This window comes from Panthera uncia, chromosome E1, assembly GCF_023721935.1.
Source record: "Panthera uncia isolate 11264 chromosome E1, Puncia_PCG_1.0, whole genome shotgun sequence".
Taxonomy (NCBI): domain Eukaryota; kingdom Metazoa; phylum Chordata; class Mammalia; order Carnivora; family Felidae; genus Panthera; species Panthera uncia.
Genome location: NC_064814.1, coordinates 61,161,821 through 61,183,239, shown reverse-complemented (window position 1 = coordinate 61,183,239; position 21,419 = coordinate 61,161,821). Strand labels below are relative to the sequence as shown.

Here is a 21,419-nt window from a genome sequence, read left to right as displayed (position 1 = left end):
GCTGTGTCCCACCCAGGCTTAGCATGTGAAACAATCCCAGCTTCTCCATTACCTCCCCACCTAGTTCTCCCCAACATGTGCATCTAGTCGTCGTGGCCACAGGTCTCCCCAGAACCACCAGGAGAAGCATGCCCACTCTCTGCTGCCCCTATGAGTTGCACAACAGAGGCTTTCCCATTGATGAAGCCACATCACGCCATGTAGAGTGCCCGTCCTTGTGGCTATTGCCTTAGCTCACTTAAAAGCATCAGTTGTTTGATCCATGTACAACATCATGATAGAAGGGCAGAGCTCTCTGTCACCATCACATGGCAGCTCACACAGTCCCATTCCTGCTGCCCTAGACTACCTCACCCTCACCCTCTCTATACCCCTCTGAGATACCCTCCGCTCCCCTACCAAATGAATTTTTTTATAGGCCAGGTTGCCTATATTAAGTCAACCCATCCCAAATCTCCCATCAAAATTTGGTAAAAATACTCCAGCCATTTTTTACAAGTCAGAGTAAAAGCAAATACATGGAACGTCTGTTTGGTTCATGAGGGTCAACTTAAACCTCTTGGCTGAAGCTCTTGCTCTGCCCACCCCCAGCACGAGGCTGTCCACACGGAGCCTTTGGACGAGCTGTACGAGGCGTTGGCAGAGGTCCTGATGACCACGGAGCCCACCCAGTGCCACCGGAGCTATCTGCTGGTAGGAGATGGGCACCCGCCCCACAAAGTCCAGACATCTGCCCCTGCACACAGAGTTGAAACTCAGGCTCCAGTCAGTCTCAGATGGGATCAAATCCTGACCCATCAGCTCCTGAGATCTTAGAGGAGGTCAGTTAACCACCCTGAGCCTCCGTTTCCCCTTCAGTAAACCAAGCATTTCAACACATAACAGTACCTATTTTATGCGAGTAGCTGAGGGTTAAATCAGACAATATACATTATCACATACCTGGTGCTCAGTCCTCAGTAAACACTTGATGGATGGGTGTTAATAGGACAGCAGTCTCTCTCTGCTGTCCACTGCCACCATCCTTACGGGCCTGGCAAATGCCACAGATCTCAGACTGGCTTCCAGCTTCTTGGCCGACAAAAATACATTCTGCACAGAACAGTCGAGTCTTGGGTTGTTTTTGTTTTTTGTTTTTTGTTTTTGGACCTTTTATTATAAAGTAAAACAAAGATATGGGAAATCACACAAAATAAATGTACACGGACACCTAGGTGGCTCAGTCAGTTGAGGTCTGACATTGGCTCAGGTCATGATCTCACGGCCCATGGGTTTAAGCCCCATTCGGACTCTCCACTCTTAGCACAGAGCCTGCTTCAGATCCTGTGTCTCCTTCTCTCTGTCCCTCCTCTGCTCAACGCTGCCTCTCTCTCTCCCAAAAAGAAATAAACATTTTTTTTTAAATAAAAAATAGGGGCACGTAGGTGCTCAGTCAGTGGGCGTCCGACTTCTTCAGTTCAGGTCATGATCTCGCAGCTAATGAGTTCAAGCCCTGTGTTGAGCTCTCTGCTGACAGAGCTGCTTCAGATTCTGTCTTCCTCTCTCTGCACCACCCCCACTCAAATATAAATAAACATTTTTTAAATGTTTTAAATAAAATGAATAAATAAATAATAAAAAAAATAAATGTACAGCTTACCAAATTGTTGCACAGTACCTACCACAGTAACCACCACTCCAGTCAAGGGACAGAGCCCAAAAGCCCTCCATCAGACCTGTCCCCTCCAGCAAAAGTAGCCACCATGCCTTTGGAGTAGTCACTCTCGTTTTCTCCCGCCATGTGCACCTCCAGACACCAGCATTTAGTCTTCTTGCCCATTAACTAGGTTTGGTTTCAAGTGTCTCTTCATCTGCAGGCCCCCCTGTAGCTGTTTCTTCTCTGGACCTGCCTGTGTCGAACAGGCTTAGAGAGCTTTCCACGGGTTAGCTTTGGTCACATATGCATGGTGCTGTTCAGCTCATTCTTCCATCCTCTGTTTCCCTCTAATTGCTGGCTGGATTCAGAGGCCAGCTCAGACTCGCATCCACTTAATCCCTTTGGCAGGAACACAACATGAGGTTCTAGGAGGCACATCATATCTGTTATGATAGCGGTTATGGATGCTCAAAGCTTAGATTCTTTGATTCTTGGAGGGTACAAAAGGGTGGTTTTCTAATTCTATCATTTTGTTTTCTTTCATTCGTTAGTAGGAGAAATTTTATGAGCTATCTCCCATCATCTGCTGCTTGGTTACCCACTGATAGGGCCCGCTGAGGACAGGGAGGATACTAGCTTGATTCCTTTCTTGTCAACAAGGTGAATTAGTTTCCTACCATCCCCAGAAGAGATACAATCCATTGAAAATTGTATCTTTATTGAGGCATGAAGTGTTACTGTGGAAAAGCCTGGTAATAATTGTCTTTCCTGTTTATGCCACACGCCCTTTACTCCTGGATGGCCAAAGGACTCTTCCCTTTAAAGTCCAGAATTTTAGTAGAATATATCTTGAAGCTGATTGTTTTGGTTGAGTGATCTCAGATGCATTGTGTACCCCTTCAGTGTTTGTTTCACATCTTTTTGTTTTTTCAGGAATGTTTTTGTTGAATTATAATTTTTTTAACATTTATTTATTTTTGAGAAGAGAGAGACAAAGCATGAGCGGGGGAGGAGAGAGAAAGAGGGAGACACAGAATCCAAAACAGGCTCCAGGCTCTGAGCTGTCAGCACAGAGCCCAACGTGGGGCTCGAACTCACAGACCGCAGGATCATGACCTGAGCTGAAGTCGGACGCTTAACCGACTGAGCCACCCAGGCGCCCCTGTTGAATTATAATTTTTAAAGTTTGTTCTTTGCCTTCATTTTCTGTAACAAGTACCTAAAAATGGATGCCTTAAACAACAGAAATTTACCATCTCACAGTTGGAGAGGCCAGAAGTCCAAGATCAGGGCATTGGCCTGGCTGGTTCCTTCTGAGGGCAGAGAGGAAAGGATGTGCTTCCGGTCTGTTTGGTTTGCCAGCGGCTGCGATCTCCTTGCGTCTTCACATCATCTTCCCTCTATGCCTGTATGTGTTCTGATCTCTTCTTACAGAGACACCAGTCCTATTGGGTTAGGGCCCACCTAATGACCTCATCTTAACTTGAGTCTCTCTGTAAATAAGATCTCTTATTTACCCCCTCTTCAAATAAGATCACAGTCTGAGGTCCTAGGGTTTAGGAGTCCCAACACATGAGTTTGGGGGGAGGGTACAGTTCACCCCAAACAATCTCTTACTTTCTTTTTTTTTTTTAATGTTTATTTTTGAGAGAGAGAACGAGCAGGGGAGTGGCAGAGAGAGGGGGACAGAAGATCCCAAGCAGGCTCTGCAACGACAGCAGCGAGCCCAATGCAGGGTTCAAACTCACAAACCGTGAGATTACGGCCTAAGCTGAAGTCAGACACTCAACTGGCTGAGCCACCCAGGCACCCCTTAATTTCTTCTTGATATTTAAAATTTTACTTCTTTCACCTCCTATTTTTTGAAGGGGCTTATCTGTTTGTGTGTTTTGTTTCCATTCTCCTGTTCCTTGATGTCTGAAATGTTTTCTGTTGTCATCACACATTTCTGAGTGTTTCCAGTTGCCATGAGGCCTTGCCCCAGGTCCCTCACACCCCTGATGACTGAAACAGCAAGGTCTCTCCTCCATGGGCCATGGTTTGCAGCTGGCACCTGCATTTCCAGCGAACACTTGTTGGCTCCTGGGGTTCTGTCCACAGGCCTGTTGCACACCCCATTGCACACACACATGGAGTACATGAGTTTGTGTCTCTTGGTGGTTTGCCCCCCACTTATTGACATTTGGGGTTGACAGAGATGCCTTGTCACCTAGTTTTGTTAAATGATGTCCATATCTTGCTGCTCTGTCTCCTCTTATGTGGGGATTCAGGAAGGTTCAGAACTACACTGCAGCATCTTCCCAGAATCCTTAGAGTGCTCCCCTAGATTTAAGAGGTAAATCAGAGTATGTCACTTGACCACCCAAACCTGGCAGTGCCTTTCCTTAGCATGCAGACTCAATTCCTAATTCCATGCGTGGCCTTCAAGGCCCTGCGTGCCCCGCCCCAGCCTTTCTCTCTCATTTAGTTCTTCCTGCTCTCCCTGTACTCCAGACCCCTGGCATTCTTTGTCTTCCTTGAATTCAGAAACTGAAACGCTGCTGCCTCAGGGCCTTTGCACTCGCTATGCCTGGAATGCTCTCCCCCAGAACCTCACATGCCTCACCTTTTCCTTTTTACTCACATCCCAAGTCACGTGATGCCTCCTCAAAAAGGCTGTCCCTGACCAAACTATCTGAAATAGACCCCCAGTCTTCTATTATTGTGGAATCCTTTTTATTTTCTTCATAGCACTGAAAAACTGTGAAATTACTTCATTTATTATGGTTTTAACCCCTATTGGCACGTAAGTTCTGTAAGAACAGGGAACGAGTTCATCTTGTCACATCTGAATCCTCAGCACCATAGTAGATGCTCAGGAAAAATGTGTGGATGAATGAATGAACAAATGAATGCTCACAACACCCCAGAGACCTGAGTCCCCTATGTGAGTTTTCTGAGCTCAGAGATAGCCAGAAACCACCCCTGGGTGACTGCATGTTGGAAGCACCATTCTCAAAAGCCCCATATTAAAGAACACGTTTCAGAACTGCATGTTCCATGAAGCACTTACCAGCAAACCACCTGCTCTGGGGACGATGGGAAAGTTCAAAGGCCAGAGAATTCCCAAGCCCTAAATGTCACACTAAATTGAGAAGGCCCCACACCCTAAAATTTTTCACATCTAGCTAATGATGCCCAAGAGTTGTGACTCTTTTGTTGTTAATATTATAGATTCCTAGAAATGGCAAACGTAGTACAGAGAGGTGCCCTTTCTCCATTTTCCCCCATTGGAAACACGTGACCCAACTTGTGCAGCATCACAACCAGGACACTGATGTAGACACCACGCCTATGTAGTGGCCCTCGGACCACCCCCACCCCCACCCCGGCAGACACTGATCTGTTCTCCCTTTCCACAATCCTGTCCTTTTGAGAACGTTAGGTGAATGGAATCACACCATGTGTGGCCTTCTGAGATTGACCTTCTGTTGTGCAGCATCACGCCCTCTGGACCCATCCAGGTTGGCGCAGACAGTGATTGCTCTGAGGCAGGATGTTCCATAGTCTATGTGGCCATCCACCTGTTGTGATGTTTTTCTTTTTACAATCAGCTCCTTGTCTCCTGGTAGCTGGATTAATTCTCTCTCCCTCTCTTGGCTCAGCCTTCCGGAGACTCAGTCACGCTCTCGGAGAGCACAGCCATCATTTCCCATGGCACCACCGGCCTGGTCACATGGGATGCTGCACTCTACCTTGCAGAATGGGCCATGCAGAACCCAGCAGCCTTTGCTCACAGGTGCCCTCAGGGTGCGGGGCAGGGCAGCAGGGCAAGTTTTCCCCAGTACGGTCTCAGACACAGACCCCCTTCTCCCCCCAACCCAGGACTGTCTTAGAGCTCGGCAGTGGAGCTGGCCTTACGGGCCTGGCCATTTGCAAGACATGCCGTCCCAGTGCATACATCTTCAGTGACTGTCACAGCTGCGTCCTTGAGCAGCTCCGAGGGAACATCCTTCTCAACGGCCTCTCATTAGAGGCAGACGTCACTGACCCTGCAAGGCACCCAGAACACAACACCTGCGACTCAGAGAGCCCCAGGGTGACGGTGGCCCAGCTGGACTGGGACGTCGTGACGGCCCCTCAGCTCGCTGCCTTCCAGCCAGATGTCGTCATCGCAGCAGGTATTGCCCCCCATCCCCGGGCCACTGGAGCGGCTCCACCCAGCTCTCAGCTCTGGGAAGGGGACAGTGGGTGCCGCCAGGGCAGAGGAGTGATGAGATTTTTAGAAGGGCCATTGTGGGCCTCCAGGGTGACATCAAAGCATAGCTCATGCCCCTTGGGGGCCATAAAGCCACAGCCCTCCCATTTGACACAATGGCCACATGTACTCCTGTGCAAATGGTCCCATCAGATAAATGAGCCCAGCTTTTCTCAGCAAAGCCTGACATGGAAAGAACAGGCCCCAGGGCACCAAACCAGTCTGACCTATTGGCCTGGCTGCACCCGAGGAGAGAGATTATTATGTCCATCTCTAGAACCAAAACGAAATGGCCAGAGCAGCTGAACACCAGCCCCACTTGTACCATCACCCCATCTTCAGATGTGGGGAAGACATAGCCATGGCAGCCCTGACTTTTCAGGGCTGCGAAGGACAGCGTGATTCTCCCAGGACCATGTCATGGGCATCCAGCCCCGGGCCAGGCCTAGGGTCAGGCCACAGTGGTGTCTGAGTCAGGCAGAGAGCTCTGAGTGCCCCCCACCCCTGGGAGCTTCTGTCTGCTCTGCGCATAGCTGTGTTGTCACATGTCTGCATGTCTGTATCCCAGGTCCATGCCCATGTCTTTGGACAGGGTCCTTGAGAGGAGTGTTTGGCCAACGGGCCCCTTGTCCTCCACCAAGCTCACCCAGTCACTATCCAGCTGACAGTGCTGTGCCTCTGGTCCTGGGCTGCGACTCAGAGACCCACAGTGGTCAGAACACAGAGCCTGAGCAGCACCCTCCCATGTAAGCATGCCAACAGGGAGCGAGCTTGTCCCCCACCCCCACCCCCATACAGCTAACAAAGCAGCAAGGTTTGAGATAAAGTCAAGGTGTGCTTCATTAAGCATCTTCTAAATAGACCACAGGCAAAGAATTGATTTTTTTTAATGTTTATTTTTGAGAGAGAGAGAGAGAGCAAGAGCACAAGTGGGGGAGGGGCAAAGAGAGGGGAGACACAGAATCAGGAGTAGGCTCCAGGCTCTGAGCTGTCAGCACAGAGCCGGACACAGGGCTCAGACTCCCAAACCACAAGATCATGACCTGAGCCGAAGTTGGACGCTCAACCAACTGAGCCGCCCACGCGCCCGATTTTTTTAAAAGGAACATCAGTCGGTCCTAGGTATGTTCCATTTGTTGCATGGTCTTTCAGCAACTTTCTTTCTCTCCTGAGTTTTCCTTTTCACCCACATCATCTTCTTTGTATCCAATAGGGCGAGTCTAAAAAAAACTGCTGGTTTCCAGGCTCCCACCCTGCTGCTGAGGTCAGCACAACCAGGCAAGCTTTCTGGGCACTGAATCCTAGACCAAGCCCCTTTCAGTAACCTGAGGTTTTTCATTACAGATGTGCTATATTGCCCAGAAACTGTCCTCTCCCTGGTCCGAGTCCTGCAGAGGCTCTCTGCTTGCCTGAAAAACCAGCAGGCTCCTGACGCCTACATTGCCTTCACCGTCCGCAACCCAGAGACATGCCAGCTGTTCACTAGCGAGCTGGGTGAGCCCTGGGCCCTGGGAGGGGCTGCTATCTCTGAGAGGCCACCTGGGCCCCACACGGGACTCTGGTGAGGCAGAAATAAGCAAAGTAAAAGAATGAAGCCCTGGAAACAAACCAGAAAGCCCCAGAACACACAATGTGCTGGGCCATCCACCCACCACGCCCACCCCCCTGGGTGGTCTGCAGAGGAGGCAGGGCCGGGGAGCTGTGCTCTGGAAGGAGGCAACTTATGCAGCAGTCCCAGAGGTCAGAGACTAGCAGCCCTAGAGCAGGTTTCAAGGACGTGCAGGCCTCTTTCCTGGTAAAATGGAGAGGATGGCGGATGCCAGTGGGTGTCAGGGTAGGGGAGTTCTGTCCACACAGCGGTGAGGTCAGGCTCTGGAGCAGATCCCACCACCTGCTCTGGTGAAGCCGGGCCACTACTCACATCCCTGTCTTCATCAGTATGGTGGGAACATCCCCCTGGGAGGTGACACAGGGACTGGCATGCAGGGAGCACTTGGGAACGTGGTAGCTGCTGCTGTCACTACAGTAAGCATCCAGTAAATGGAAGAAGAGGAGGGAGGCCTCTGCCATTTACACCCTGAACGAGCACTGCTGCACCCAGGCACTGTCCTCAGACCTGACCTGTCAGGAGGGAGGGGTGTGCTGCCATCCTCTGCTCTCACCCATGGAAACTTTGGGGTGCAGGGGAGCTGTTTCCCCAAGCTCCAGGGTGGAGTCAGGCAGCCGACTCTGGCTCTCCATTCTCCACCCCACAACCACCGACCACTGCCCTGCAATCCCCGACACGCGCCAGGCCCAGCCAGGACTTTCCACACATGACCGGGCAGCAGTGCAGGACTGGGTTTGCCCTGATCCACGCCCCCAGGCACAGCCCCACCGACAGCAGCCTCTGCTGTCACAGCAGACACAGAGACGACCCAAACGCCCACCACATGTGCTCATGCCCCAGACAGTGCATGTAACCTTGAAAAAGAATGAAGTCCTTCTTCAGACACTATGTGAAAATTATCTACACTGTAGTTTAAGGGAAGAAAGCAAAGTACCAAACACCATATATGTATAAGCCCATTTGTATTTTTAAAAATAATCATGTTTGTGTTAATATGCATCTAGGGGACAATCTGAAAAACACGCACCAAGTAACAGTAGTTACACTTGGTGGCAGGATTATAGATAAACACACACACACACACACACACACAAACACACACACACACTTTTTGTAAATAACCACTAGGTCCAACATGGGGCTTGAACTCACGGCCCCAAGATCAAGAGTCGCATGCTCCACCGACTGAGCCAGCCAGGTGCCCTGACACTTCTGTACTTCTATGTCTAAGATTTCATTTTTATAAATAATTATTTTCATTTGTAAAAACCTGATGACAAAATGATCTTTGCCAAGGGCTTCTGTGCTTATGAAGAGATGAACCCCTTCTGATGCACATCTAGCCTGTGCGAAGAGGCACCAGGCTGAGTGGGCAAGAAACCCAGACAGGTCTGTGACCTTCCAGGGATGCACATGGCCCAGAAGGCAGGGGCAACAAACCTGGCTGCTGTGAGCCATTTAAAAACTCAGTTCTTGGTCCATCCCTGAAATGACTCTAGGTGTCTGGTTGGGGCCTGGAAGTCTGTGGTTTGTATATAACCCCTAGGCCTGTCCTGCAGCCCTAACCTATATCGGGTAGGGTCGTGTCCCCAAACCCCACCTTCCTGAGACACATATTCTGTTTCCAGGCATTGCTGGGATCCCATGGGAAGCAGTGCCTCATCACGACCAGAAGCTGTTTCCCTATGAAGAGCACTCAGAGATGGCAATTCTGAAACTAACTCTGTAGGTTTACAAATGGTTTTAAAGATTACCATTAAAATTAAATCACCATCCTGGAAAGAATTTTTATGTGGGAAAGCTGGTAAAATTTCCACTGGACTTCAATGCTTGAAGAATGTTAAATTCAAGGAGCGCCTGGGTGGCTCAGTCCGTTGAGCGTCCGACTTCGGCTCAGGTCATGATCTCACAGTTTGTGAGTTCGAGCCCCACATCAGGCTCTGTGCTAACAGCTCAGAGCCTGGAACCTACTTGGAATTCTGTGTCTCCCTCTCTCTGCTCCTTCCCTGCTCCCGTTCTGTGTGTCTCTCTCTCAAAAATAAACGTTAAAGAAAAAAATTTTTTTAAGAATGTTAAATTCAGAATCAGGAACCACAAACTGTGTTCTAATAAAATACATTCAAGTGGGTGCCCCTTTCTATCACTAGTTCTGGCTCTTAAGTAAACAAACCTCCATAAATCAAAAATGAATTTTTGGCTCAGAAACAAGCATTTCATTTGGGCAAATAAAAACACAGATCAAGTATGTTTCCCCCCACCGGTGCCTGGACCCACGTCCATCACGAAGCTAAGCCTGTTGTACATGTGGCATGTCTTATTAAACTCTTACAAGGCAGCAGACTGCAGTGCCTGTCCTCAAGGCAGGAAAGACAATACTAGGGACACAACAGGGCAGATGCTGGGAAAGGCAGACACCGTAACAGGCCTAAGAGAGGTTGACGATACCACGTGCAAATAACAGGAAAGTAATAATACTGGGGGGAAAGAAAGACTCAGATCAGGAGGAGGAGTGATTGAGAGCCTCGAGGGAGGAAACCAGGGTTAACCAGTTTCTTGGGCCACAAACTGGGTCAGCAAAACATTTCATTCCACAGCCGTCATTCCAGCTGCTATCCACTGGGAGGTGCTGCTCTAAAGCGTTTGTCAAGGCCAGATAGGCTAGAAGAGGCTAAAAGGAATTGGGCGTCGCTCAGGAGCTCTCAATATTTGGCCCAAAGGGTCATGTGTCCATAACCAAAGGGAGCACGGTCTGCTTCCAGCTCTCATCCCAACGAAGCTGCTCTGATTCCCGGAGGTTCTGCCGGAACTGGCTTAGTTTGCCAGTAGGATCAGGAAACGCTGAGAAAAGCATCTAGAAGAAAAATAAAGACCAGAACTTACCTCATCACTGCTTCCCACCCCCAGGTCCCACCAGAGAGCTGTCCCTCCTCCTTCCCAGCAGCCTGGATTCTGGTCCCACTCTAATCACAGGCAGCCAGGCCAGTGATACTATTGAAACCCTCTGTCACTGCACTTCAAGAACCACTGTCAGTGTCCTGGAGCCCCCAGCAAGCCTCCTGCTCTGACCCAGCCTCCATGGAAGACTTGGCTAATTAAATGTTCTCAAAACACAGCTCTGACCCGGAATATCCCCGGCCCAGCAAGCCCCCTCCTCATGGGGCACAAGAAAACCCTCACACCCTGGCCCGTGCTCCTTCCCCTTCTCTGCTCCTACTTAACAGTGCAGCCAGGCTGCAGCATTTTCCACCCACTGTGCCCTGCTCAGCCACAGGCCACTCCAGCAATGTTCTGTCCACCAAGAGCACCCACCCTCAGCCTCTGCCCAGCACCGTCCAGCCCACATGCTGGAACTAGGCAGTCTTCCAGCTTTGCTAAACTCTATCAGGAGTCTGCAAACTAAGCCAGTGGACCAAATTCGGCCCCCAGCTGTCTTTGTAAGTACAGTTTTATTGGAACACAGCCACACCCCTTCATTCACAGGCTGTCCGTGGCTGGTTTCATGTTATAGCAGAGACTATGGCAAAGCCTAAAACTTTTCCTATCTGGGCCTTCCCAGAAAGTTTGCTGCCCCTGGTCTCAACTGCCAAGAACGATGATGTATTACTTTTGTAGTAAGTGCCCTTTGAAGACTCCCACCCACCCTCAGGGAAAGTTTGGGAAGCCCCCTTCACGCATCCCTCCTACTCAGAACCAGTCGCTCCCTAGATAGAGCACACGGTCTACCAGCTCTGGCATCACCTGTGTGGTGTAAGCTCCACAAACCCAGAGGGCAGTCAGAGCATGTCCAGACCCCCGAGCCCACTGAGGCCCAGCCTCTGAGACCACTGCTCCCGGCTAGCTCTCGGATCCAGCCTGGCCGGCCACAGGAGCAAAGAATCGGGGGGCATGGGTCGGTGCCCTGGCATGGGGGCAGACGTGATTACCTGCAGCTGAGCCACCAGCTCCTCAGGGCCCTCGAAGACCAGGCCATTTTCGTCATGTTTCACAAGCTCGTGTAAGCTGCAGAGGGAATCACAGAACCAAGAGGTGCCTAGAGAAACCCGAACCCTGCGGTGCCCACCCGGCCTCCCACACCACCCCTCCCACAGGCCAGGCAGGGGTCAGAACAGTCTGCTTTCAGTGAGTCTCAGATTTAGCGTCTGAATAGAAAAAAGGCCTGCAGGGATACACATTAAAAATCCAAAATGATTCCAAAGAGGAGGTACAGTGAACACACATTTGACCTTTTCTGCTATATGCTCTTTTCAGTGACTATGTGCTCAGCGAGTTCTCCATGTTTTTCTTAATTGCACAGCAGAGAAACAAGGTGAAAGGCAACCCCACTGGAGGTAGACTTGGCATATTAAGGATGACTTTGCTGGGTCACCAGGGAGTTGATGCCAATGTGCCCAGAGCTCAGGGTCTAACAGAGGCTATTTCCCATTCAGAGGCTGGCTCCTGAGCTGGTGGTGGAGCTACTATTTCTCTTGTACTGAACCTCTTGTAACACCGCCCTCTCCAAACACCCATCTTCACCAGGAAAAGTGGTGACAGAGAATTACACTCATTTAACAGATTCCAATTCAACTGTATGAGCTCAGAAAGAGAGAAATAAACCCAGGTCAACTGTGCGGTCAATACCAGCCACCCGTCTATCCATGAGCAAAGGCCCCCTAAGTAGAGAAGACACATGTTTTCTGTCGCACATCAGCTCTCCGTGGAAGCCCACCCCTTCAGTAGGGTGCAGCCCGCCCACAGAAACCCCAAGGGCCCTCCCCCCAGAGGACCACCTGGAGATACTGCACAATCTTCCGGGGCAATTCCTTGAACAATTTTGACCTCACTGGCAACACCCCCCCTCCACCCCCACAGCTGATTTGAGAACCGAACCCCGGGAAGATTCAGTTTCTGCTCCTACCACTGGAAGTTCACGGCACACACGGGCAGACAGCACCCAAACATGTCCACCACCTTCATGGGCAGGTCCAGGCCGCTGGAGGATTTGTGCAAGCACACACCCAGGTCTGCCGACCCTGCAAGGTGGGGGCAAAGGGAGTGGTCAGAGCGCCACCCATGCACCCGTGGAACACAAACCCTGAAAGGACTGTGGATCGACACCCCAAGTGGGGAATGGAACGTGGGTAACAATGCCACAGGCTGGAGAAGGCCAAGTACACAGCAGACCTCCCCACCTGCCACTCCCAGCCACTCGGCCCTGTTTGAAAACTACCTGCCTGTCACGAGTAGTTTTCTTTAGTCAGACCCCCTTTGTCTACTTAACCACAATTTCTTTAAAAAGAACCTGTAGCAATTACTGCTTAAGGGGTTCAGAGTTTCCGCTTGGGATGATGAAAACGGTTCGGAAATAGGGCGATGATTGTACAACACTGAACATAATTAATGTCACCAAGTTGTACATATACTTTAAAATGGGAAAATCATTAAAATAGCCAATTTTTACTGTATGTTTTATCACAGTAAGGAGGGGGGGAAAAAAAGTAACAGAAAACCAGCTGTCTCTATGAAAATAAAGCCAAATAAACAACCTGACACCACTAAACACTGGCTAGAAAACTCCTGCCAACCAAAGGCTTTCCGCTGGAGACTGCTCACTGGCTGCGGGAAGATGAGGCCTTGGAGATACATCAGCACTAGGCCAGCACGCCCCTCCCAGAGAAAGGAAGACAGAGGAAGCCAGGGAAACATAGGGGAGTCAATGCTATTTAACACATTATTTCTACACCTCCCAAGCCACTGCCCTCCCAGACCTGGGGAACGTGGACCCCAACCCAAGCCCAGGACCAGCCCTTCTGCCCAGATGGAAAAGCAAGACTAAATGGAGGCCTTGGAGACTAAGAGGACAGAACCCTCTCAGATCCGTGGAGAAGAGGTCCAGGCCCCAAAGGCGGGAGGAGCCGGCACACCAGGAAACAGCCTGGATCTTCCCCAAGTACAGCCAAAAGCTCCTCCAACAAGTTCCTGGCACATGGCATCCCCCTGCCCCACGTGGCCCTTGAGCAGGACCCAATCCAGCCTCAGGCCTGTGTGTGTATGGCCCTTGGTCTAAAAATGACTTTTAATTTGTATAGGGTTATAAAAACAAAGAATATACAACAGAGGCAAATAAAACACTTACTATCTGGCCCTTTTCAGGAAAACTCTGTCCCCCGTACCATAAGATACTCCTGTTTAACCCTCAGCTCTCTCCCTGCAGCCCCCCAACTGAATGTCCTTACCTAGAAGCAGGGGGTAGTCCTCAGCCTCCAGCCACGGAGTACAGACTTGGATGTGCTGGAAATGCTTCTGGCCGATGAGGCCTCTGTAATACTCCTTCAGAGGCCCTTTGCCTTGCAGAGAAAATCTGAGTCACTGCACTGGGCCCATCTCTGGCTCCATCCCATGGCCTTGGGACTCAGAACCCCTGAACAGGTGTCAGGAGAAGGCCCACATTCTACAGCTGTGATCAGGTCCCCATGTGGCCCCTTCCAGACCCCTCAGGGGTATGCACCTTGACCAGTGAGGCCACGGCCCTTCCTCCAGCAACCTGCATCAGTGGGTCTCAGGCTGGGAAGGTGGCCAAGATAAACTCTGGCGAGGCACCAGAGTGCCAGCTGGATACAACTTCTCACCCAGACAGGCCTGTGTCTTGCTTGATGCCCCAGGTGGCATGGTGTGTGCAGTGGGCTCCTAGCCACCCCTGGAAGCTCTGGGGCCAGGAAGAGGGGAGTATGCAAGTTGGGGCAGCAGGCCCAGGACCCTGCTTCAACCACAGCTCTCTGCTTCTCTCTCCCATCCTGGGCTACTCTGGAAGCAATTTTACATTGAACTCTTTAGTTTAATGTGGATTCTTTCATTTAAAAAAAAAAAAAAAAAAAGATGCCTGGAAATTGCTGCAAGAGTGGAAAGCTCAGCACCTCTGAGGCCATGCTATCCAAGATTCAACTAGAAACCATGCCCTGCTGTCAGGCCCCTCTGAGCCTCAGTTTCCTTCTCTGTCAAGCTGGTATAGAAAATCCTGTATCACAAAACTGTGGTCAGAATTAACAACACAACCAACATCACATGCCTGGCATGGGGAACGCACACAATAAAGAGAGATGCCTTCATCCCCCTCCACTGCCCCCCTTTAATATGGGAACATGGAAGATCCTTGGCAATACCTGTTATCACACAGACCAGAGAAGGAAGGCTCTCTCCATCCAGGATCAGCTGTTCAAACTCTGTGTATAAAAAAATAAATGATAACCAGGATTATCTTGTCAGGTGAGGAGCAGTTGGGGGAGCACTGGGGGGATGCCTCTCCCAACCACAAGATCAGTTTCCCAGAGGTGGCACTTCAGACCTAGGGTCTGGTCACTCAATAACCCAAATGGGGATCAGAGCCACCATCTCCACCACCCTGTTCTTAGGCTGGCCTACCCAGTGGCCCTGGGGGCAGGAACATGCTGCCAAAGACACCATGCAAGGCCAGGTGAGCACCTCACAGCTCAAGAGCCGACAAGCCCAGCTCCTGATCAAAGCCACACACCTACTTTCTAATGCTGCCAGCAAGATGGAGAAGTCTTCATCTTCTGTAAGAAAAGAGACCTAAATGTCATGGCTGGTTTCTAGATGCTCCCTCCCAACTCAATACCTCCCCTTTCTCATCAGGGCCCAATGTCCTTAAATACATGTGGGGCACAGGCCTGGCAAGGGCAAGGATAATGCAGGCTTAGCCAGGTGCTCATACAAGCCCCAAGGGTCCAGAAGGGTCCTGAGACCTGTCCAGCTCGTGCTGCTGACCAACAGGGCCGGCCGCTCACGAAGATGTGTCACCACCCCACTCTGAGGATCCCGCTCTGTGAAAGCCGACCTCTCTGTGTCTGGGTCCAGGGGTTCTGAGCTGAGGGAACAGAAACAGATCCCGTGAGATGGTGTCAAGCAGGCCCTCGGGCCCCAGGACAGCCATCTCCTACCAGAGTGAAGCCCACAGGTTCCCAAAGGTCAGGATGTGACCATGTCAAAACCATCATCCATCCTCTGTTGCAAAACTCTCTGTTGTTGCAGTGCAAAAGCAAGCAGGGACAATGCAAAAACGGATGCATGTGCTGCACTGTAATGAAGCTTTATTTACCAAGACAGGTGGCAGGCCTGTGGTCATAGTTTGCCAACCCCTGGATTAGTGGATTCCCAGGTCTGCAGCCAGAAGATGAGAGAGGCCAGGCTAGCAGTAAGCAGACAGGGGACATGGGGCAGCAAGGACATGGGGGAGAGGCCAGACAGTTGCAAACACAAGAGAAGGAAGATAAAGACTGGGGATGGGAGACCTACCAGGCCTTGAATGCAGAGTAGGTGCAGCTCAGCTTCATAAAGAGCCGGTGTTGCAGGCCCAAGGGCGTCTCTTTAAAGAAAGATGCTGGCTTGTCATAGACGGTCACAGCTCTGCAATGAGATCGTTCAGGGCTCTAAAGAGAGCCAGAGAAAAGCCTACGGAATACATGACCCAAGAGGATCCAGAAAATAAGAGCACTCAGAAGATCCAAGTCTCAGACAAGGACAAGACCTGCTTGGGGAAGCACAGAGACATGTTCTAAGACCAAAAGTGCATGGGCCATCTGGCCTCTTCCTGCTCCCTCGGCTTCCCAAACGAGGAACCCTCTCCCAGACCCTTAAGGATTTCTAGACACCCTGCCAATAGGACATAGCAGGCATTGCAGCTGGGACCCCTCGCCTCCCCAGGCACCTACTTGATGCCCCAGTTCTGTGCCAGATCTTCCCGCATCGAGTTGGTCACACACAAGTTCAGGTGTGACAGGCGCCCGCAGAGCTTCTCGTACCTGAAAAGACGTATCACTGTCAGCCCAGAGCCTTGGGCCTTGGGCCTTGGGCCCCACCACCACCACCACCACCACCTCCACATGACTTGACACCTTCTGATGCAGAAGAACACAGAGCTGGGGTCTCCCAAATCGGGTTGCTGGTGAGGCACTTTCCCAGAGTTTGTGCTGAGTTCCATCTGTACTATTATTTCCTTTACCCCTTTCTTTAAGTCATATCGCTTTTCAGCTTAAATACGGTTAGAAACCTTATGTCTAAAGAAGGGAAAATCTAGTCACTCTTGCCACAAGAGAAAGAAATATAGTAAAGGCCTCGTTATTAATCTTAGCCACACTGTGCTCTTGCTGCAAAGGCTGTGGGGCTGAGGCTTGTGCGTTACCAAGGGATGGTTTTAAAAATGTTAGAGAGGCCTTACTGACAGATTAACTCCCACCTGAGACTTGAGCCCTGATCTGAGGGCAGAACTGAAAGAGAACCAGAAAGGGAAGGAGCACACAAGGTTGTTCACTGCCACTGGTTTATCACAGCTGGCTCCTCACTCAGGATGCAGAGAAGGCGAGAGAGCTGGACAGCCTGGGACTGAATTTTGATCCTCATGCAACAATATTAGCTGTGTGGCAAATAGCAAAATGGCGCTCGACCTTGGTTTCCTGGTTTGTAAATGGAGAGTAACCACAGGACATTCTCACCAGGGGTAGTGTAGACTGAACAGGATAAAAGGCTTGGCCTGAAGCCTGACATGCAGCATGTACGCACTGATCGTTTGCTGCGGCAGCTGTTACCACCCTCAGTGAATGTCCCTCAGGGAGAGGCGGCAGATGTCACCCACTCAGGCTGAGAACATGACTCTTCCTGCTCCATGTCCAACCTGCTCCCACAAGCCCTTCTTCCCTCTCCCTGTCTCACTGACTGCAGCAGGCTGTTGCCTGAGTCCGATTGTCTAACAGCAGCCTCGGTTTTTATTTGGGCATCTGGTCTGGGTTCACCTGGGACCCCAGGTCTCACAGAAGAGCATTTCCCCTAAGCCTGAGACATCGGGTTACTGCAGCCCCCCTACCTCAGTGGGGTGTCAGAGCCTGGCAGAGGATCACAAGCCAATCAGAAAGGGTCCCTGTCTCCACTGAGCCTGTCAGTGGGGGTTTGAGTGCCGGGAGAGCTCCCAGCACCTAAGAAACACCTCCAGGACGGAGTGTGGAGAGAGAAATGAGAGGGGATCCTGATAATGCCATTTTGAGTTTAAAGTCAGCCACGTCTCTGGACTTTGCAGTTTTAGGGACCAACAAATGCCCTCCTTGCCTTAGGCTATTTCTGTCACTTGTAACCCAAGTCAGCCTAATTCCCCAGCCTTGCCCTCACCCACAAAGAGCACATAGGGGACAGCTTCACCAGGTCTCTGCACTGGCCCTTCTTCCTACCAAGGTTCAGGGAAGGTGTCTGCACCCTCTTCCAAGACCCTTACCACTTGGCCAGCAGAACAAGCGGGTGGCTGGAACCATGCACCAAACCCATAATGGTGTAGCCGTAGTTGTGCCAGTCAATGACGAGCTTGCTTGCACAAAGGCAGCCCACAAGCCAGCACACAGCAATGGCAGGCAGGCCCGGGGGGTTCTGGGAAAGAGACACTTAAATGAAGAGAAGGAAACCCATACCATGGTCAACAATAATAAACTGAGTGAATAGTTGCAACATACATAACAAAGAGTCAATTTATCTTTACAAACCTCCTGATAATTAATAAGACTCTCTTCTCACCAAAAAAGAAGTATAAAAGTCATAAAGGAAGGGGTGCCTGGGTGGCTCAGTTGGTTAAGTGTCCGACTTCAGCTCAGGTCATGATCTCACAGTTTGTGAGTTCAAGCCCCGGGTCAGCCTCTGTGCTGACAGCTCGGAGCCTGGAGCCTGCTTCAGATTCTCTCTGCCCCTCCTCAACTCACACTTTGTCTCTCTCTCAAAATAAAGAGACATTAAAAAAAAATTTTTTAATAAATAAATAAAATAAAAGGCTGGGCAGTAAAGGAAACTTAACAATGGTTCCGAGAGAGCAAGAAGAGACTGACATTTACCTGGAGAAAGATGTAGGCTGCTGGCTCCCTGCACATCAACTTCCACAACAGGTACACTGACTGAAAAACAACTTTGACTCCATACTGAAAAATGTGGGGCCCAACTGCAAGTCAAAAAACACCCGTTACTCCAAAAGGAATTCTTGGCAATGTGCGGGTCCTCCCCTCACCCACCCACACACACAGATTCAAAGGAATCTGGAGTTGACAGCATCCTACCTGCAAGTTTCGGAAGTTCTGTCAAACTCACAATCTGAATTCTGTTGTTCTGCAAGAGCTCATCATAGGGTCTGGAGTCTGAAAAGAATGTCCCCTTCAATGCACTAGACAGGGCAATATAAAGTCAGATGATCCCCCAGCTCAGGCTGAATAGTGAAGAGTGTTTTTGGAAAATAAGACTTCTCTCTGTTCCTCCATAGCCAGAACAGAGCATGAGGACACTTCTTGTCCAGAGTCTCCCCCAGAGAGGGAGGGCCTCAATGGTGTCCACCTTTATTTACTTAACACAATGTCTGGCACATAGTAGGCACTCAAAATAATCTAGAGTCCCTGAATGGTGGATTTATCCCACCATAGGGAGACCCCTAGGAAGTCTCACCCCACTCCTGCACCCTCCCACAGCAGAATCTTCAGGATGTCATCCTGAAGGAGGATGAAGGAGCAGACACCCCTGCTTTTGCACACTGAGAGTAAAAGGTGGAAATGCAGCACAATGAAACCTCTCCTGCCTGCACAGCTCTGCACCAAGGGTGTGGGATGGAGAGGAGACAAGTTGTCCCGTGAGACACAGCCTGACAAAAGTAGCCACAAGGAGCTATGGTTACCAGCACTGGCCCCGGAGTCACACACACACTAGGTTCCAGTCCGTCTTTCCACTCACTAGGAGGATTAAGTGAGACTATATGATGATGAGTTCACTTAATTTAGCACACTCTTGGCATACGGCAGGCACTCCATTAACGCCAGCTGTTCCTAGAGACCCACCCAGCAGAAGCTGAGCAGAAACCTGGCCAGAACTAGATAAACCCAATCTCGGAGAGCTGTCCGAGAGAGGAGGGAGAAAAGGGACGTCCCCGTCCCGGCCCCCCTGGGCAGGTCAAAGCCGCGGGTCAAAGGCTGAGGGCTCAGCCTCCCTCCCAGACCCCGAGCACTCACTGCAGAAGCCCATAAGGGTCACGGAGAAGCCGCTCTTGACAAACGACAGTGCGTGGTACTGCATGCGGGGGCTGCGGCCCACGTCGCCCAGCACCACAATGATCACGTGCCAATCCGCTCGCCCCCGCCGCCAGCGCTTCCACAGGACCAGCAGCAGCAGCAGCAGGGATGCGGCCATCACCAGCACGGCCACGCAGGAGGCCGCCATCTTGGCCGAGCCGGATGGCAGTCACGTGACGGCCCTCTGTGGGCCGGGTGCTCAACGCGCAAAGACCCAGCCTCCGAAGTGGGCGGAGAGAAGGAAGGTGGGGAAGTGGTTCCCTAAGTGGCGGCCCACCTCCCAGAGGCCTCCACCTCCCAGGAGCCTCTGGGGGCCAAAAATTAGTGATATTAAGGTAAAGCTTCTTCCATGTAAGGATCTAGGAACAATTTTTTTCAAAATTCTAAGATAACTTCAAAATACAGTGAAGCAACAATTTGTATGACTCTCATCAGCATAACGTTAAGAAAAGAGGCCAAATGCCAGAGTATACACTGGCTGGTTCCACATATATATAATCAAAACCACACTTTAACTGTTAGAAGTCAGGAGAGTGACCTGACTTCGAGGGTCGGGGAGTGAGTGGGAGGGAGCCAATGTGAAGCTGGTGGGTTCTCTCTACTGACCTGGGTGCTGATAAGGTGGGGGTGATCCTTTTGACACAATTCATCAAGCAACAAACTTGTTCATTTTTCAGGATGTTATGTTGTACTTGAATGAAACACTTAAAATGTAAAGGAAAAGGACAGAGAAGGAAGTAAAAAATATGATTTTAAGTCTATGTCGTAAGAAGGGAAATTTTGCCACTGACCTTTTCATTTTACCTTCGAAAATAGTCACACTGAAGAGTTCAGTGTGTGTCCACGTGATAGCCTTTTCACTTTGAAATGGGTCCCCTTGCTAAGAAACATCGACAGCATGGTGGTGAAGCCACCCTCACTGCCCTGGGTGGGAGCTGCCCTAGAACCTGCAGAACACCACCTGCCCGCCAGCTGTCTAACGCACTCATGCATTGGACAAGGAAACAAAACAGCTTCTCCTCCTTCAATAAGAGCCTAGACAGGCAGCACCTTGCAGATGTGTTTCCCGAGTCCCTAGAGCCCAGGTCAAGACTTGGCATATGCTTCCCACCATGTCTTGTGACTCCTTTTTTATGGATAAGGACATTAAAGGTCACACCATTAGTCAGTATGTGACAGAGGCAGGGCTTGAAATTTTAGCTAAAGAGGGAAAGGAAAGATGAGTACATATGTACAGATGGGAGAGAGAAGCAAATAGACACTGAGGGCAGCCTCCTTAATCCCTCAGATGCAGGTGTAGGGCCTGGGAGGCTGGAGCACATTCCCTGCCCACTCTCTCCACCCTTTTGTGGTGAGATGGGGCTGGGGTCTGAGACCTCAGCTTCATGGGTTCCATGATCTGAAATAAGCCACTCTCAGTCAGTTGGCTTTTCTGACCTATAATTAAAGGAGGGGACTTCTCAGCTCAGCCCCTCCTGTTCTGATGATCTATGAGGATAAGGACCAGGTTCCATGGGTATGACAAACCAAGAGTAAATGTCACATTCTGGAAGCTGAATTCCCAGTTGGAAAACGAGTGAGGATTGTTTCTCTAGGGAGAAAGGGACAAGATGCATCACCAGCTTGGGGTGCTTTGGAGCTCAGCCAGCCCTGGCTTGTTCTCCTTGCCCACTTGGCATACATCACATGGAAAATTCAGTCCTTCCAGAGGTCAGGAGGGGATTGTTTCCCCTTCCAGAGATGGGAGGTTGAACCCTAGCAGGATCACCTCATGGTTAAGCTGTGGATTCAAAGATCGGAATTCCTGCACACCTCATACTAGCTGTGAGTCAATATGTCACAAGAAGTCACTTACCCCGTCCC

The 21,419-nt window shown here is 50.5% G+C and overlaps 2 protein-coding genes across 2 annotated transcripts in view; one reads left to right on the top strand and one right to left on the bottom strand.

Annotated features, from left to right (window-relative positions):
- Nucleotides 1-9,609, top strand: part of EEF2KMT (eukaryotic elongation factor 2 lysine methyltransferase) — a 14,208-nt gene extending 4,599 nt beyond the window's left edge. Inside the window, exons 4-8 of the mRNA XM_049637479.1 lie at nt 592-693; nt 5,281-5,414; nt 5,501-5,796; nt 7,218-7,367; nt 9,111-9,609. Of these exons, the coding sequence (XP_049493436.1) occupies nt 592-693; nt 5,281-5,414; nt 5,501-5,796; nt 7,218-7,367; nt 9,111-9,211 (783 nt within the window). The 3' untranslated portion in view covers nt 9,212-9,609. The remainder of the gene's footprint in view (nt 1-591; nt 694-5,280; nt 5,415-5,500; nt 5,797-7,217; nt 7,368-9,110) is intronic.
- Nucleotides 9,610-9,778: 169 nt separating this feature from the next.
- Nucleotides 9,779-19,721, bottom strand: ALG1 (ALG1 chitobiosyldiphosphodolichol beta-mannosyltransferase). The gene is made up of 13 exons (XM_049637478.1): nt 19,497-19,721; nt 18,561-18,638; nt 18,342-18,445; nt 17,738-17,886; nt 16,188-16,277; nt 15,772-15,882; nt 15,222-15,343; nt 14,994-15,032; nt 14,622-14,681; nt 13,698-13,808; nt 12,380-12,494; nt 11,406-11,481; nt 9,779-10,333 (listed from the first exon to the last, which is right to left on the bottom strand). Exons 1-13 carry the CDS (start codon nt 19,702-19,704, stop codon nt 10,202-10,204), a joined length of 1,395 nt encoding a protein of 464 aa, XP_049493435.1. The 5' UTR covers nt 19,705-19,721; the 3' UTR covers nt 9,779-10,201.
- Nucleotides 19,722-21,419: the final 1,698 nt, after the last annotated feature.

Excerpts from the sequence above, each read along its gene's own strand:
- ALG1 (XM_049637478.1), bottom strand. The coding sequence starts at position 19,704 with ATGGCGGCCTCCTGCGTGGCCGTGCTGGTGATGGCCGCATCCCTGCTG. Across the intron at positions 18,639-19,496 it reads GACCCTTATGGGCTTCTGCA|ACTCCAGACCCTATGATGAG; the intron begins GTGAGTGCTCGG and ends CATTCTTTTCAG. Across the intron at positions 10,334-11,405 it reads AGCTGGTGGCTCAGCTGCAG|ATGCTTTTCTCAGCGTTTCC; the intron begins GTAATCACGTCT and ends TTTTTCTTCTAG.